We start from the raw sequence: 19,545 nt of genomic DNA on the forward strand, positions 1-19,545 counted from the left end.
GAAGGGCTACAAGATGTTTTACGCAAGAAATATTTGAAGCCGGATGGGAGCTGGATTTCCTGGAGATCGGCTGCTTCCGGGATATCACTTGTAAAGTTTTATACTGAGATAGAACTGTTGTTTCATCTGTCATTTGGATGGGGGGACTGTTTCTTCCTGTCCTGGGAGAGGGAGTTGGATTGTTACCTACTTTGATTTAGTTTGGATTGTTGGGATTCACCGCTGGTGTGCAATCGGTCTACCACGCATGCTGGGCTGGGGGCTAGGGCTGTGTGTAAGCTCTTGCGTTCTGCTAAGGAAAATGTCCACTTCTAGATTCAAATGATTTATCCCCCACGGCGTATTAAAAAAACTATATTATAATCTCTTGGACTGTCAGGGGCATACATACATTAGCTAAACAATATAAGGTCTTCACATACATACAGAGACGGGGAGTGAACTTTACATTCCTGCAGGAAACGCACATGACTGCCAAAGAGGGCAAGGGCTTGCAGAGACAATGGCAAGGACAGCTATATTACAGTACGTTCTCGGCTTATGCTTGGGGAGTTCTGATATGGATCAGGGCAAGCCTGCCTTTTTCCCTTGTTCGCGCAGAAGTGGACCCCCTGAGGAGAGATATGTCGTCAGTGATGGGTAGGCTAGATGGGCAGGACATTTCCCAGATTAGTATTTATAGCTCCAGTATACACCAATCACTCTTCTTTGATCAATTGACAGCCCGATTGTCCCACGTATTAATGAGCAAGGTAGTTTTGGGGGGCAATTTTAATTGCGTCCTTGACCCCGAGATGGATTGATCTCACTCTCCCTTGCTGGACTCGCCTGCACACAGGGTAGGAAGGGTGCTGCTAGAGTGGCAGGAACATTGGGGACTTCGGGAAAGCTGGCGCATACTTCACCCCCTAGAAATGGACTACTCCTTTTTCTAAAGCATCCATGAGCTACATGTCCACCTAGATTTTTTTCTTTGCTCTCCAGAAATTCCCATCAAGGTGACGAGTGTTGAATACCTCACTTGCACACTATTTGACCATAATCCAGTGCTTCTTAGATTATCCTGGGGAAAACCGCTCGCTCCTATCCTGAGCAGGCGGCTGAACCAAGAGATGCTGGAGGATCCCCCTTTTGGGACAAGACACGGCAGCAGATTTTCAAGCAGAGTGGGAAACGTTCAAGTTGGTGACTAGAGGTCATTGTATTTCGGAGAGGGTTGGGGGTCGCTCCACCGTGCTAAAAGACATCAAAGATGGGGAAAATCAACTGCGCTCTTTAGAATCAGATAGACCGGGCCACCCAGACCTAGAGCCACGCCTGCAGGAGGTCAGAGCGGAAGTGGCAGAAAACACAGAACGGCTCTGCTCGTTTGACTATAAGGCTTACATTGACAACAACATAAGGAAGGGGTTTGGTCAGGAAGACTTTCGGCTTTCCTTGCAAACCCAGCAAGGAGGGGCTCTCCAATAGTGCAAATAAACTTGAACACCTGGAGCCCGCTGGAAACACAAGAGGAAATTAATGCCTACTTTTCTGCCTTTTACTGCACCTTGTATAGTAGTAGACCCTTAGCTGACCCCACTCAACGAATTAGTTTTCTGCAAGATATCACAGTCCCTCACCTGATTTGGGACCAGGCAGTAACACTAGGAGTGGAAATAACTGTGCCCGAAGTAATGGGGGCCATTAAAAGAATTGCCTGAGGTAAAGTTTCAGGATTGGATGGCCTACCGATCAAATTTTATAGTACTTATTCAACAGAGTTGGCCCCGAGACTTGTGACGATGTTTAACGAGGCAAATGCACTAGGTCACCTGCCACGGCCTAGTAGAGAAGCAGTAATTATCCCGTTATTTAAACCAGGGAAAGAGGCAGCAGAAGTAGGAGCGTATAGGCCGCTATCCATGTTGAATGTAGATTATAAGATCCTGAGTGGTATTTTGCCTCCCGACTTATCCCCTTTATGTCCAAACTAATTCAACCCGATCAATCTGGGTTTATTCCCAAACGCAACACAGCAGCTAATATCAGACTTCTTATTGCCATATTAGAGGATATCTCATAGGACCGAACCAGTGCTGCTGTATTATCTGTAGATATTGAAAACGCATTTGATAGCCTCGAGTGGGCATACCTCTACGAAGTCATGACCCGAATGGGACTTGAACAGAGATTTATGGCTTGGACGAAGCTCCTATATACTAGCCCCACAGCCAGAGTGAAGACAGGGCAGTCTATTTCAGAGGGCTTTGGGGGAGAGCAAGTTACGAGGCAGGGATGCCCATTATCCCCCTTGCTTTTTGCCATCTCCATGGAGCCCCTGGTGGCGTTACCCTGGACAGGAGCTCACTTTGAGGGACTCCTAACAGTGGAAGATGTACAGCATATTGCATTGTATGCTGAAGATCTGTTATTATTTTTACGAGATACGGGAAGCGATCTGCGGGGGGCACAATCCCTGTTGAACTGCTTTGCAGAAGTTTCAGGGCTTAAAGTGAATTGGTCCAAAACAAAATTGTTCCTTATTGAGGCAAATGAGACCCCAGTTAACTTGCCCAGGGATTTGGAGGTGGTACCCTGCTGCTTGCCATACTTGGGGGTCAAAGTGTACCGATCTGTCCAGGACACGTTTGAGGGTAACTACGGGCTAGGCATTCGCAACCTGAAGGCATCTATTGTCTTCTGGCAGACACTGCTCATACACAGTGACGAGCAGAAGTGCCCTCCCGAAAATGGTGGCACTACCACAGTTATTGTACCTCTTCGGAACACTCCCTCTGTGGGTTCCACAACCCTTTTTTAAAGAACTAACCTCACTTAATATGGCATTTATATGGGGCAGGGGGAGATGGCGAGTGGCATGTGCTACATCCTGTACGGCAAGCATGTCTAGCAGCCCCGGACTTCGAATTGTACTATTTGGCAGTGCAGCTGCAATGGCTCACCAGATGGATGACAAATAGGCGGCAGCAGGAGGTGCACATAGATGGGTTTACACCTCCATACCGGGTGCTGCTTGGAATGGTCCTGAGAGTCGAAACCCCTGCTGGAACGAGCCTGCAGTCCTTTAAAACCATGCAGAAATGCTAGAGAGCAGCCATGAAAAAATCAGATATTCAATGGCCATATTCCCCAAAACTCCACCTTTCGGTCTTGTCATTATTGAAAAGGGGGCAGAACTGGTATGGCCTGGGAACATGGACTGCAGCAGGTATAAGTAAACTGGGTGGCCTTGTCCGGGATGGGATCCTAACCCCCTTCGAGATGATTAGTGCGGAATTCAATTTACCAGGAGGACAATTCCTGAACCACGGGGCAGCACTGACAATTATATGTAGGCACTGGGGAATGGGAGATGCAGAACCGCAAACTTGTGCATGCTGTTCTTACATCCTGCAGGCAGCCAGGACTGTGAAGGCACTTACTTGTTTTATATCGACATTTACAAACAGAGACCCTCAGGCCCATTGATGAACTACGGAACAACTGGGAGGCAGACTTGGGCACCACTATATCAGAGGCAGAATGGGAGGGCATACTGGATAGAATGCCCAGAACCTCCAGAAATGCCAGATTTTGGCTCATTAACTTCTATATCCTACACAGAGGATATTTACACCCAGAAAGGATTAATAGATTCTTCAACACACATGAAGCGGCTTGTTACCGCTGTAGAGAGTTGGGGGCGTCCTTCATGCACTTGCTGTACACATGTCCTGTTCCTAATCAATACTGGACAAAGGTTGTACAACGACTTGCCGATATTATAGAAAAACCTATTTCACTTGCACCCGCTCATTGCTTACTGCACTGATATCCACACACTACAAAGAACAAAACCTCTAGTAAATTTCAAGATCTGGGTTTGTTATTAGCTAAGAGTGAAATCACTAGAAAATTGAAACGCCCTACAGGTCCCTCCTTGCTGTCCTGGATAAAGGAGTTGGAGAAATGGGCAGAATGGGAAGGGACCCTACTGCGAAGAGAGGCACATAAAGAGATAGGCACATTGGATAATGTGCTGGCTTGGGAATCACTAGTCCTGGCCCTGAAACCCCCCCAGGAGGAATAAGAATGAGATGAAAGGCCTACTGCACATAACTAGAAGACCACAGAGAAAACAATAATATTTGTTTTTTTTTTTAAAAAGGAAAGAAAAACAGCGGACTCCCGACAACTACACTGCTCACCCACATGGGCTCAAAAGACACACTAGGCCTACTGTCGCACCACACCAGCGCGGGGTGGGGTTGAGGGAGAAAGGGTTAGTTGTTCATGCAAAGCACTGGCATTGATCTTCGCTACAAATACTGCAAAACTGTGGGAAAACGGCTGAAGTAATGTGCTATGCTAGACGGCATGGATATCAAATTATGTTATCGGAGATAAGAGGGAACTCGTCAGCTTGCATGCTTACATGTAGCTGGAGAGCTACCAGTAGCTCACAACCTACTCATCGGAGAAGCCTGCAGTGAAGGCACCAGTGGTGGTTGGCTCGTATTTACAAAGGTGAGTGTGGGGGTACAATAGTAATAACATTTTTTTTTTTTAAACAGCACTTACCTTGGGACGTCTTCTCGTTGTCTCTCCTCTCCTAGCTCCAGTGCGTGAAGCTGGAAACTGCGCTAGACAATCCTGGTGCTGCATTCATGCTAGTAACCAGCATGAAAGCAGCATCAGGATTAGTGGCAGCGGGCTGTCTCATTGCTCACAAGAGTGCTGGAGGCCTGTTCTTTCTCTAGCCCAGCTGTCTAAAGACAGCTGGGGTAGAGATGTGTAAAGTGTGCATGTCTTCGACAGCCAGCCAAAGGGACATGTGCATTTTAAACAAGTGCACAGCTTCCTGCTGCCACTCTGCAGCAATTGCCACGTCCTGACACTCGGTTCAGGACTGGGTGCTGAAAAATAAAATGCTAACAAAGAAAGTTTATTACCATTTTATTTTTCCGTTCTGGGACATTTTATTTAGCGGGCAATGCTCTTCCGCTATCGTGGAGACCCCCACTCCCCAAAAGGCATTTTAGCTTTGGGTTCAGTGGCCTCTCTAAGCAGTCCTGAATGAGCAGCATGTGCTAGTAAAAGGACACTCGCCCCAGTGCTTAATTTGTGCCGGTGGTTTCCGGTGCTCAGCACCGGATCGTATTATGTACACATGCACTCTACCTGAGCCTCTCATTGAATAATGTCAAGAGTGCCTTCTTTCATTGAGAAATGTCTCAACCTTGGGCCGCTTGCTGTTGCTGCCTCTCTCTATCCATTGTGCGCATCCCGTCACTGGGGGACAGCATATGTCCCTCTGTTACTAGGTGCTGCTGCTTAATGGGATTGTTGGGAGGGACTTCAGAGTGGACTATTTTTGTGCCTCCCTCATTCAGGTCTTCAATCAGCTGTCTTTGTTTGCAGAGACACAGAAGCCCTGGCAAGAGGGCAAAATCCAGTGCAGCATGTGCCCCCACTCAGCACATGCTCGACAACCCTCTTTAGTTACAGTGCGATCAGCTACCTACATTCACAATAATGTACAATTGACAGGCAGAGAAGCCAAACACGTAGCAACGCACCCTACTTTTCCGGGAATGTTTGGTGTTAGCTGAAATAAATGTCAATCCTGCATTTGGCAGCACTGGTAACAAGCTTTTGAGAAAAGGTTTGCACCCCAGCACTTATTATTTTTCAAATTAAACACTGATTTACTCTCAAACTCATTACCACAAGACCACCTCGTCTGGATATGTAAAGATAGTCTTTGCTTCATTGAGTACTGTGATTTGTGATAATATGCCTTTGAAATAAATGTAAAATCCTCCTGAACTAATGTTATAGGGTTTTTTTGTTTTTCAGCAATAATGCAGTTAGGAATTAATCAAGCATTTCCAGTCATAGTGTTATTGGTAAGGGCAGGTAAGTACCTACACTTAGCAATAGGCCACTGACCTCCACTTAGGCCCAGTTAGGTCTCAGTAAATTAAACCCAGCTCAACCCTTGGTAGCTTGGCAACAAGCGACATGGCTTAACTTAGGAGACATGTGTAAAGCATTTAAAAATTACAAAACAGTAAATAAGTAAAACACAAAACAATAAAAATTCAAAACGAATTTATAAAAATAGATTATATTTTTATCTTTAAAATGACACCAAAACGATTAAAATCGGATAAGGGGAACCAGAGGTATGAATTTTTGAACAAGTAATGCTTTTTAGCGCTTAGAAACAACTAGCACCAATCTGGTCATCTGGTCGCACCTCGACTAGGGCAATGTCAAAGTTTGAGGCCGACCACGATGGAGCCCTGCTCGGCTACAACTCGCAGGAGGCCTCAGTCAAAAGTGTACCTTCGGAATTAGTCATTTTTCTGGAGATTTTCTTCAGTGGGACCAAGTCGCCATTCCAATCCGACCTCCTGGAACTCTTCCTCGGATACGTGTTGCGGTAGCCCTCGGTTGAGATTTTTAACTTCGGACTTAGTCGTTTTTTCGAGATGAAAATCCTTCTACTGGGGCAAACCTGAATCTTGATCCTACGTCCCTGGAGCCCTCTTCGGATACACTGCCTGGGAGGTTGCGGTCAACTTCCTACATTCGGACGTAGTCACTTTTTTGGAGATTTTCTTCACCGGGACGAACCTGCAAGTCAGGCAGGATTGCGGTTGAGGCAAGCCGGCTAGAGTTGCCGTGGAGTGTCGGTCCCTTTATGGAGCTTTTTTCCAAAAGTTCTCCAAACTTCTGGATCTTCTTCCAGATCTTCCTTTGAGGTTCTTTTGAGGTCCACAGCTCACTCCAAGGTTCCAGAAGCTCTGAGATGCTCCTTGAGGGTGCGGACTACAACTCCCAGAATGCACCTAACGCAGACTCCTTTTTGGCCAGTGGACAGTGGTCATCTGGTCAGTTTCTTCAGGAGTTGGTGCAGGGGACTCTGGTTAGCATTTATTTCACCTGTAGCAAACAGGGAGTCCCTCCTTAAACCAGTTGAAGCCAGGCAAAGTCCTTCTTGTGGTGAAGCTCAAGTGTGCAGCTGGTGCAGTCCTCCAGAGCGCAGTGTCCAGGTGAAGGTCAGGGTTCCAGCAGGGCAGACCTCCTTCTTCTGTAGTTCTTCCTTGTTGGAATCTGGTAGAGATCTGAGCTGTGGGTGCAGGTCTGCCAGTTTTATCCTTGCTCCTGGGTGAAAAACAGGGGGGTCCTGGCTCTCCAATCAGGTGCAGGATCCTTACCCCTGTGATGACCACTTCCTGGGAAGTGTGGCGAAAATCAGTACCAGGGAGCAGCATTCTTCAGAAATCCATCATAGCTGAAAGTGAGTTTTGGAGGTTACATCTGGCTGAGCCCACCCACTGGTGTGGCTAAAAAACTTAAACACACCTTTCCCCTGCCCTCTCCTAATCTAATCAGGGGGTCACTTAATTGGGTTTGCAGGATGTGAGAGAGGTGCTGGGCTGCTCCAAATACCTTCCCTACCTTTAAAGACCAGTTTGGCAGCCCTCCCCCTTTCCTGCCTCTTCATCTGCTGAGGGAAGAAATCTTCCCCCAGGCACATCTCTTTGTGTTGAGCCAGGCCACTTCACACCTTAAGGCAGCCTGGCCAGGTTGTCAGAGGCTGGCCAATCAGAGCAAAGCAGCAAAAACACTGCAGGGCTGAAGTTGGCAACTTTTCAGGTAAAGTTGAAAACTCTTTACCTAGACAAGTTATATTAAATCCACCAACTGGAAATTGTGGGATTTATTATAGCAATTAATTTGACACCAAACTTGAGGTATCTTTTACTTAAGGGGACTATTAAAATTCAAATAGTCTCCCCATTCTAGCCTATGGAGGCCACTCACTACAATGAGGGGAAACAAATGTGGCTGTTTCACCTCACTAGGGCCTATAAAACTATTTTTATAAGGTCCCTGCGGATAGTTACATGGCACCCAACCCTAGGGGCACATAGGGCACACCTTAAGGGTGACTTATATGTAAAAATAAGGTAGTTTAAGACTTTGGAATTCCAAAGTCGAATTTGCATGTAACTTTAATGTAAAAGCAGCCAACAAGGCAGGTCTGCCTTTAAAATGACACTGGGCGCCTCAGCAGTGCACCTATGGGGGCACCACGTATGCTGGGGTCCCTAAACCCTACATGCCATACCATATACTAGGGACTTGTAGGTAGGTTGACTTAGCCAATTATAATTAGCCTAATTTGCACACTCATTTTATACAGAGCACAGGCCCTGGGACTGGTTAGCAGTACCCAGGGCACAGACAGAGTCAGGAAAACACCAGCAAAAAGTTAAAAATGGGGGCAAAAAGTCAAGGGGCCTCTGCAATCAGCCCTATTTTCCCACACTTAGCTATAATCCTACAGTACTATTTATGATTGTTCATCTTTCTTGATTATCTTTCATACAGAAAATAAGGGCTGGTCATGACTGTTGATTTGCAGAAATAAATAGACCGCCACCAGTGTCTTATGAAAGCAACCTAAGAATTGAAAAATTGTCTGTGTCATTCTACGCCACATAAGAAGTTCCGGACCTTGACAATCCCAGTGACAGACCTCTGTTCATATGATAGAATAGCATACTAGCTGGGCCAGTAAAACGTAAGGATCCCTGTTTCACCTGTATTCCGGTCACTCAGAGCAGGAGTATGCACTCTTATAAGAGACATCGTCCCATCATGGGTATTATATGTTAAGACCCTGGTCCTCTGCTGGGCAGTCCTGCAGACAGAGAGGTCTGCTCTGCCTCCGAGCACACTTTTTTGTTTCAGGCCCAGTATTTTTAGTTTCATGATTTGTGGTGTTGAACATCCTCGGTACTAATACGAAGTGTAAGCCCTCTGTTGCCAAGATGATCTTTGTCGGGTGGCAGGGGTTTAGGTGGTGAATAAGAGGGTCTTCTCAAACTGGTGCACTCGAGGTGGGCACCATTTCCTGTTGAAGCCAACCAGAGATGGGCTAGTTTTGGGGGGCATGGTGCACTTCGATGTCATGATCTATGTGAAAGGTAAATTTGAGAGGGGGGTTAGTCACACACATTATTTGTAGATGCACATTTTGGTCTCGATTGCCCCGTGTTTTAACCTCTCCTTCTCTTTGTAGACTCGTCAGCGCATCCTGATCTCTGCCTTCAGCCGTGCCACAAAGGACCCATTTGGCCCCTCCCGCATTGCTGGTGTTTTGGCCTTCGCAGCCACGCACAATTTCTATTCCATGGCTGACTGTGCTTTCAAGATCCTGCCTGTGCTGTGCTCAGCAGCTGTGGACTCGGAGAAGTCAGTCCGGGATCAGGTGAGGAGGTGCATCTGTAAAAAAAAACAAGACATGATATAACTGGCAGAGTAAATATGAAACTGAGTGCATTTCATTTTATACTTTAAAAAACGATTTTTTTCTTTTCCAGCCTTTTCCTTCTGGGAATGCAGTTTAACCCAACATGATGACTGCAGTTTCCATCTTCCACTTTTTTAAACTGACAGGCACTATGCATTAATTATGATAACAAAATGTGAACTGTCCTTGTCTGTCCTCTTTCGATTTAGTATCTTTAGATTTTTGTAAAGCAGCTAGTTCTGTTTTTAGGGTCCAAGTATTTTGTTTTTGCAAACATTTGCACTAAACTTAGTGTAAGGCCTGTTTTACGTATCTGTTGCCTTTTAGATAACTTCCGAGCAACCTTCCACAGAGAGGGGCTTAGATGCCACTGCACCTTTTATAGAGTGAAAGCCCCAATATAAGAAGCAGTGGTGGCCGGCAGTTTTAACATGGCGGGCGGGTGGGAAGCACACTCACACTTTCACACACACATGCACGCGCGCACATCCATTAACAACACTCATCAACATTCAAACATACATGCACGCACCAAACATTAATTTAAAACGATCACACACATGCACACACCCTTACCTTCAGCCTCGGAGGTCCCAGGATGGTTGGGACTGCTGCCTTCGCTCACTGGCTGACCGTAACTCAGCCAATGAGGCAAGTCAGCAGCCGCAGCCTCGTCACAGAGTAGGATGGGGTCAGTGAGACTGCTGACCCCACCCCACTCTGTGACGAAGTGTCACTGATAGACACTTGCCCTGGGCGCTTCAGGGCTTATACCTGAAGCGCCCAAGTCGAAGTCAAAGGGTGATGCTTCCCTCATCACCCGAGGTAGGGCCTCGAGGCACCTTTGCTGAGCCGAGGAGGTCACGCCCATAGGAGCTGTGACCTCTTCAGCCCAGCAAAGTTCAGCTCAGGCAGCCAAGAGTCTGCACAAATCGTGCATGTCTGCTCCTGGCTGCCTGACCTGAACACGAGGAGTGTTTGTCAGGCTGACCTTTGCTCAGCCTGACAGACACTCTTCAGTAGGGGCAAAAGGTGGGGGGCTTGGCCCCTCCGCTCCTAAAGGACAGGCCAAACCTGATAAAAAGTATTTAAACCTACTGCACTCATCACCCACCAAACCCATCTTGCAATTGTAAAGAAAGAGATTGAAAATATTTCTTTTTTGCAGTGAGTAATTGTCTTGTACCTGCGTGTCTATACTCAATCATTGCCACTTAAGCCCTGATGAACCTCACCTCACCACACCTAAATTAGTGTGACCTTTAGAGGCCAGATAGTGGACCCTTCTGATATGGACTTGGTGTTCCTAGACACCATAAAAGTGACACACACAGGAGTGAATATCCAATGTTCACACATCAGAAACTCTCTTGCACAAGACCAAGCATAAAATGAATTGCCAGCTTATGTGATAACCCCTTTCTGGACAAGAATGCATTATCCTTCAGAGACTCTAAGAGGCGCAAAACCACACTCACATTCCGCAATTGAAAATACCTGGTTCTGAAGGAACTGACAGTCTGACTCCCCTGAGAAGTCTGCAGATCAGTGGATGCTAAACTCTTGAGATCCTCCATTATAGACCTTATGGCCCACTGAGATTGCTGACATAAAAGCTTTGATTCTGCTGTAAGCCAAACCATGATGAGATAGTACTGATAGAACATTTAAATTATGCACTATACCTCCCCCTAGCAGCATCTAATTTCCACCCAGCACACCAATAGGACAAACTACACTAAGCTGGACCGTATTGCTCAATTGTGGACTCTGTCCAAGCCTTCTTTATGAGCTTTGAAGCCTGTTTCGAATGGCCCAGACTGCCTGAGCATCTCTGGTAGTCTTCCACATCATCAGCTGGAGAGTCCCATCCAGGACCAACTGGTGTGCATTCCCCCAAGCATCCTTCAGCATGTTTGGGTTCATGGGAAGTAGGACTGGTGAACCCATTGAAAGTTTCAGAAAAACTGGAAACCAAACCTCAGATTTCCAAACTGGTGGAATCAATATCATTGTCACCTTTTGTCGCCTGACCTGCGCCTTTAGCATGGTTATCATCTAAAAAAGCTGGGAAAGCATAACCTAAGCATTGGCTCAAGGCTTGCATGAACACATCCATTGCCAGTGCCAACAGGCTGAGCTCCAGCTAAGGAAGTGAGGTAGTTGGTTGTTGAGACATGAAACAAACATATCAACTTGGCAGGGACCCCACTTACTCAAGCTCATTTTTAAAATAATTGGATCCAGCTTCCAAGCATTGAAATCTTTCAAGTGTTTGGAGTCCCAGGAGTTGCAGGGGCTCTTGAAAATTGATTGAATCGATTATTCTAGAAGACAGACTACACTGGCTAGATATCTCAAGAAAATATTGTACATCACCAGAGACCACCTCAGTTCCTTCTTGATTAGTGATATCTTCTTTGCGGGAAGCTTCAGTGTCTGCTGTTCTGAATCAGTCACAAATCTCAAAAATGTCATTGATTGCAAGAGTTCAAATTTGATTTTCTGATTATTGATAACAAACCTAGCACTTGCGGAATGGATGTTGTCATATTCAGATCGTTCTGAAGTTGTGCAGCACTGATTTAGCAGCAAGATGCCATCCAGAAAGCATTATTAATCTGATGCCACTGGACCCTGAGCAGCTTCACTAAGGGTCTCATTACCTTGGTGAATCACCAAGGAGTAGAAAAGAGCCTGAAGGAAGGGTCACAGATTTGTACAGCGTTCAACCTCAAATGAATTGGAGGAACGTCCTGTGGGCGAAATAATTGAGATTGTGAAGTAGGCATCTTTCATTTCTGTTGGAGTTCTGAAGAACTCTCTGAAAGCCAGATACCATTTGTAGAACCCAAGTATCCCCCTTTTCCTTGTTTGACTTGTGAAGGAATAACCCCAGAATTCCCCCTCCTTTGGTTGGAAAGAAGGGGTAGTCCTTACCTGAGACTCCTGGAGTGTTAGCCGTACTATGGAAACTCTCTACCTCCATGTCCTCAAGACTTGGACATGGTGCATACCTCTGCCAACAAGAGACCCAGTTTCTAACACAAACAGACTCAGTTCTTTAATGAAGGGATCTCCAAAGAGACCCCCTTCGCCTCCAGACTTTCCTTGGAGGTGACTTGCTCGCCATGTTTTGGGTCGATCTTTATCAACAGAGATCGCTGTTTCAATATGGAAAGTGCACATTTAGTGTTCCAAAGGAAACAGTTGGCCTTGTGCATCCAGCCTGACAAAATGTCTGGGCAGAACACGCTGTCAGTAACTTTGCCCTCTTCGGCCATGTCCAAAATTTAGTTAAAAACCCCAGGACAATTCAGTAGCATGTCCTGGCAAGCTTTTCAGGAGCAGGCAGTGCTTTTTTTGGGATCCTTTATGAATTTGATAATGAAAATGGCCATCTTGCCATAATTCTTGGGGGTCAGAGCTGCCTTAATTTCTAAAGACAGTGTTGGGCATTCTGCCTTAAAGTGGCCCCTGATCTCCTTGTTCAAGGAGGACTTTAGATTGTACTGCCTGCATGGTATTCGGTGAACTCCTGCTACACTGTAAATCAACTAACATCTCACCAGACAACTCCAAACCTTTCAGAATACCGCAGCAAGGAACATTCTCAACCTTCTATACAACATGTATATCACAGCCCACCGTAGGGAGCTACACCGATTTCCAGTACACAGTGAGCCCAGTTGAAACTCCTCACACACCTTCAAAGCTCTCCAACTCAAAGACCCAGCCTTCCTCAACATACTGTTCCCATTTCACAAACCTACCACATACCTCTGCTCAGCCGGCCTCTTTCTTGCACAAATACACAGAACAGTTGAGCTTCTATTACATCGCGCCAAAAGCCTGGAATCACCTGCTATTGCACATCAGAGCAGCATCTTCAATTCTTGAATTCTACAAGACGTTGAAGACCTGGCTCTTGTAATAAATCTCTTGTGTAGGAAGGCAGCCATTTTCTAGCCTTGTTACCCCCACTTTTGGTCTGTTTGTTAGTATATGTCAGGGTGTTTTTACTGTCTCACTGGGATCCTGCTAGCCAGGGCCCAGTGCTCATAATGAAAACCCTATGTTGTCAGTATGTGTGATATGTTTCACTGGGATCCTGCTAGCCTGGACCCTAGTGCTCATAAGTTTGGGGCCTATATGTGTTCCCTGTGTGGTGCCTAACTATATCACTGAGGCACTGCTAATCAGAACCTCAGTGTTTATGCTCTCTCTGCTTTTAAAATTGTCACTGCAGGCTAGTAACTAATTTTACCAATTCTCATTGGCACACTGGAACACCCTTATGATTTCCTTGCATATGGTACCTAGGTACCCAGGGTTTCTGATGGATACAACTACCTGTGGATTCCTCACCTAAAGAATTTTCTCCACGCGCCAGCCCTCGACGGAAATTTTCTTCTAGCTCTGCACATCGACAATGACATCACAATTGCCCGACTCCACACGACGCCGTATGACATCATCCAGGCAATAAGAAGCCCTCGTCGACGTGCAGACGTCAGTTACCTTTTTTCCGTGCCTTCGAGTAACGGTTTTTCTTCGAGGCTACCAGGGAGTTACAGTTTCACTCCGGTATAACTGTTGCAACTGAGGAAGTCGGGTTTTAAACCCTGTAAACAGTGTGGAGGTCGCATGTCGGTCACGGACCTACATGATAATTGCTTGTGGTGCCTTAGTCCCGACCATGAAGTCAAGTCATGCGGTTCTTGCCAACGCATGAATCCTAAGGCCCTGAAAGAACTGGAAGCTAAGTTGTTTCTTGCTCGCTCTAAGAAGAGGAAGGAGAAGCATCACCGTAGGGAGTCTTCTTCAAGATCCTCAAAGACTCATCGGCGCCATCGGGATACTAGACGTCGACATGGCTCACGGCGCCGTTCGAGCAGAGAACACTCCAGTTCGAGATCGCTCCCGTTCGAGATCGCCATCGGCTCGGCACCGACCGACGTGGGAGATCAGCCCGACTGTCATGCCTCCACCTCCAACGACTCCAGCTTCTTGAGCAGGAGATGCCTGGGCAGTCATCGGCTTCACCGCCGGGCGCCGGTTCCTCAAGGTTATCCGGCTTGAGTTCGCTATGTGGAAAAAGAGGGGGAGAACAAGGTTCAAGAAAAAAAAAAAAATAATAATTCTTATAATGCCAGAAGCAAATCAAAGTGTTCCAGATGCAAATGTTGCAGTTGAAGAAAGAGAAGAAAATCGGGCAGATCAAGCAATTTAAATAGAAGATGCAAGCTTGATAAAGCTCGATCCTGGCCTGGACGTGTGAGAGTAAAATGCAGAGCACTGCAAACCAAAGAAAGCCTGAAAGTAAATGATGGCAGTCCAGTAGGCGCAGTGATAGAACTGATTGACTAATAAACCTGTAAAGCAGGAATCAGAAGATCAAGAAGAGTAAGAGTGCCAAAAACGAAATAGACAGCTAATAAATGGACATTTTTAATCGAGAATATGCCTTTTATGTTTGAAGAACCTTCCTAAAGCAGCACATTAACTGAGAAATTAAATGATGTTAACCAACTTCCCAGTGAAGGAGTGAGCTCAGAATTTTGAATTTAAGATTTTTGACTTTTGAAAATAATGAATGGATTTTGAGAATAATTTTAATGCCTGCATATATTTTGAGCGTTTTGATTTATATTGCTGATTGCTTTGAGTGCCACCTTTTAATTGACCTCATTTAATGTCTAACATCTGCCTTCATTGAACATTTTTAGGTGTATATTTCTGAAGTTTTCTCAATATGCCTGCATAAATTGTCTCCTGAATTATTTGAATTTTTAATACTTGCATAGTTGAAGAAATACTAAATGGTCATAGGATTGACTGAAAGAATTTTCAAGAATTTTGTACCCTTTCTTAAAGATTTGATTTTTTGAGAGACTATAATTTGAACGGAAGAAGATGGCTTCAATTAGAAAAAGATTTTGCTTAGCTTTCGTAATAACATTTTTTTTATTTTTTTATCCAGTAACCCTGGGTGGTGTTTTGGTGTGTTTATGTTAGCCTTTTGGATACATTCCAATCTATAATAATACTAATACTTCAGTATCATGTAATGCTAATATTCTCAGTTTGCATCAGTAAGATAATATTGATAAAGTGAAGAACTCAGGGAAAAGTCCTATATAAATCTACTGAAAGGGCATCAAGAAATAATAAATGTATCTCACATATATATACTAAGAGACCCACTTCTGTTTCTGAAGGTGTGGCTTATATTCAAATACTGCATTAGCTACGGATTGTCCCATTCAGTTTATTCTTTTGTGCTCAGTCATCAAGATTATGTAGAAAATGGCAATGGAGATTGTAATCTGTCCATAAATAATTTATTGGGTATTAAGAAACTAGAATTATCTGGCCTCTTATTGAATTTTTTGAAGGTGCATGTAAATAATACTAAAAACATTAATTCAAACAGTGTGTGTGTAAGTTGAGTGAAGATGAGGACGATTCGAGAATACAATAGCAAAAGATCAAGAGAGAAATTGATGAGTGCTTCCAAGGAAATATAGATTGATGTGAAGTAAAAGATAATGCTTGAGAATTCATTTGTTTATCCTAGTCTTAGAATTTGGAAGCAAAAAGATGAGTGTATAGGTGTTCAGCGAACGAGGTGTGGTGTGCATGACAGTACATTTGAAGTATGGATTAGTGATTTTGTTTATAGTTATAGATAATTTTGATACGTTAGGAACAACTGACATTATTTTTAAAAACATATATGTTCGATGGCATATGTTGCTGCAGATACACATGTTTAGCACAGTCCGCTGCCTGGTGTTGGGCTTGGAGTATTACAAGTTGTTTTTCTTCGAAGAAGTCTTTTTTGGTCACGGGACCGAAGGACTCCTCCCTCTTCGGCTCCATTGCGCATGGGCGTCGACTCCATCTTAGATTGTTTTTTTCCGCTGTCGGGTTCGGACGTATTCCTTTTCGCTCCGTGTTTCGGTTCGGAAAGTTAGTCAGAATCTCGGAAGAAAGCGTCGGTATTGTTCCGTTCGGTATCGGGATAGTTAGGTACATCGACACCGATCATCGGAAGACTTTGGGGTAGCTTCGATCCCCCATCGGGGCCTGGTCGGCCCGACCGCGTGCGACATCGAAGCCGATGGAACGGACCCCGTTCCGTTTCTGCCCAAAATGTCACAGTAAGTATCCTTATACAGATCAGCACTTGGTCTGTAACTTGTGCTTGTCCCCCGAGCACAAGGAGGATACCTGTGAGGCCTGTCGAGCCTTCCGGTCCAGAAAAACACTCCGGGACCGAAGAGCCAGGCGTCTACAAATGGCGTCCACGCCGACAAAACAACGTTTCGAAGACGAAGAGGAAACATTCTCGGTTCCGGAATCAGAATCCGGAGACTCCGACGTCGAACAACAATAACAAACAGTGAGTAAGACGTCGAAAATAAAAAGCATCGAGAAGACAAAAGCCCAGGGGACGCCACTGCCAACAGGCCATGGCTCTACCCATAAAACCGGCGAGCCGTCGAAGGCGCCGAAAAAGGGCACGCCCATAGCGAAGACACCCGACTCCGGTCGAGGGACCGCCATGGAGCAACCTCGGAGCCGAGATAGCGGCTCCGAGAGGCAAAAACAAGATGCCGGCACCGAAAAACATCGGCACCGAGACACACTGCCGAAAGCCACAAAAATTCTGTCGGTGCCGAAGCCGAAAAAAGATTCTCTCTCGGCGCCGAAAAGTTCCACACCTCCATCCTACACAGAGGAACAAGGAATAAGTGGCCAGATGCACAGATTTGGACAAGAGCTCCAAAGTGTAGAATCAGACTACACACAAAAGAGACTGTACATCCAGCAAGACACAGGGAAGATATCAACCCTTCCCCCAATAATGAGAAAAAGAAGGATCGGATTTCTCAAGGATGACGCACAACCACAAGCCAAAGTGGTTAAAAAAGTCACGCCTCCGCCCTCTCCACCACAACAGGCATCGCCGGCACAAACACCGCCACAAATGCACTCACCAGCGCAAACTACCATAAGTCAAGATAATCAGGATCAAGACGCTTGGGACCTATATGACACCCCAGTGCCGGACAATGATCCCGATTCATACCCCACAAAGCCGTCACCGCCAGAGGACAGTACCTCATACTCGCAACTGGTGGCTAGGGCAGCAGAATTCCACAATGTCCAACTGCATTCCGATCCTATAGAGGATGATTTTTTATTTAACACCCTCTCGGCTACACATAGCCAATATCAATGTCTCCCAATGCCACCAGGGATGTTACGGCACGCAAAACAAATTTTTAAAGAGCCCGTAAAATCAAGAGCCATCACCCCAAGGGTGGATAAGAAATACAAACCACCACCCACAGACCCAGTGTTTATTACTTCGCAGTTACCACCTGACTCCGTAGTAGTAGGGGCAGCTCGCAAAAGAGCAAATTCCCATACATCTGGCGACGCCCCACCTCCGGACAAAGAAAGCCGAAAATTTGATGCAGCAGGAAAAAGAGTAGCATCACAGGCAGCCAACCAGTGGCGCATCGCAAATTCTCAAGCGCTGCTGGCCCGATATGACCGCGCACACTGGGATGAGATGCAACTTCTCATAGACCATCTTCCCCAGGAATACCAAAAAAGGGCGCAGCAAATAGTTGAAGAGGGACAAACGATCTCAAACAATCAAATCCGCTCTTCAATGGACGCAGCCGATACTGCAGCGAGAACAGTCAACACTGCTGTCACCATAAGGAGACACGCTTGGCTCCGCACTTCAGGCTTCAAACCTGAAATCCAGCAGGCTGTCCTTAATATGCCCTTCAACGAGAAACAACTTTTTGGCCCTGAAGTGGACACAGCCATTGAAAAACTTAAAAAGGACACAGACACGGCCAAAGCCATGGGCGCACTCTACTCCCCGCAGAGCAGAGGCTCTTTTAGAAAAACTCCATTTAGAGCGGGGTTTCGTGGCCAACCCACAGACACCACCAGCCAACAAACAAGAACCACACCATATCAGGGTTCATTCCAAAGGGGAGGTTTCAGGGGATATAGAGGGGGTCAATTCCCAAGGAGTAGGGGAAGATTCCAGACTCCAAAAACACCTCCACCTAAACAGTGACTTTCAAGTCACACAACCCCTTCACTCAACACCAGTGGGGGGAAGACTAAGCCAATTCTACCAATCTTGGCAGCAGATTACAACAGACAATTGGGTATTAGCAATAATCCAACATGGCTATTGCATAGAATTCCACAAATTCCCACCAAACATCCCTCCAAAAACACGCAAAATGTCACCACAACATTTCGAACTTTTAGGACTAGAAGTTCAAGCACTACTGCAAAAGGATGCAATAGAGTTAGTACCAGTACAACAAAAAAACACAGGAGTTTACTCCCTGTACTTTCTAATTCCAAAAAAAGACAAAACATTAAGACCAATATTAGATCTCAGGACACTAAATACCTACATCATATCGGACCACTTTCACATGGTCACACTACAAGACATCATTCCACTGCTCAAACAGCAAGATTACATGACCACATTAGACCTAAAAGATGCGTACTTTCATATACCGATACACCCTTCTCACAGAAAGTACCTAAGGTTCGTATTCAAAGGAATACATTACCAATTCAAGGTGTTGCCATTCGGAATAACAACTGCACCAAGAGTATTCACAAAATGTCTAGCAGTAGTAGCAGCACATATCAGGAGACAACAGATACATGTGTTTCCTTACCTAGACGATTGGCTAATCAAGACCAACACAGTAAAAAAGTGCACAAACGACACCACATATGTCATACAAACCCTTCACAAACTGGGTTTCTCCATCAACTATACAAAGTCACACCTCGAACCGTGTCAGACACAACAATATCTAGGGGCAACCATCAACACATCAAAAGGAATTGCCACTCCAAGTCCACAAAGAGTGCAAGCATTCCAAAAGGTAATAAGTGCTATGTTTCCAAACCAAAAGATACAAGCAAAATTTGTGCTAAAACTTCTAGGCATGATGTCATCATGCATAGCCATTGTCCCAAACGCACGACTACACATGCGACCCTTACAACAGTGCCTAGCATCACAATGGTCACAGGCACAGGGTCAACTTCAAGATCTGGTGTTGGTAGACCGCCAAACATACCTCTCGCTTCTATGGTGGAACAGCAACAATTTAAACAAAGGGCGGACATTTCAGGACCCAGTGCCTCAATACGTTATAACA

The 19,545-nt window shown here is 45.5% G+C and overlaps 1 protein-coding gene across 1 annotated transcript in view; it reads left to right on the forward strand.

Moving 5' to 3' along the window:
• The window catches only part of SCYL1 (SCY1 like pseudokinase 1), a 1,332,837-nt gene that overhangs the window by 673,811 nt on the left and 639,481 nt on the right, over positions 1-19,545 (forward strand). Inside the window, exon 11 of the mRNA XM_069207794.1 lies at positions 9,083-9,271. Within this exon, the coding sequence (XP_069063895.1) occupies positions 9,083-9,271 (189 nt within the window). The remainder of the gene's footprint in view (positions 1-9,082; positions 9,272-19,545) is intronic.

This window comes from Pleurodeles waltl, chromosome 9 (assembly GCF_031143425.1).
Source record: "Pleurodeles waltl isolate 20211129_DDA chromosome 9, aPleWal1.hap1.20221129, whole genome shotgun sequence".
NCBI lineage: Eukaryota > Metazoa > Chordata > Amphibia > Caudata > Salamandridae > Pleurodeles > Pleurodeles waltl.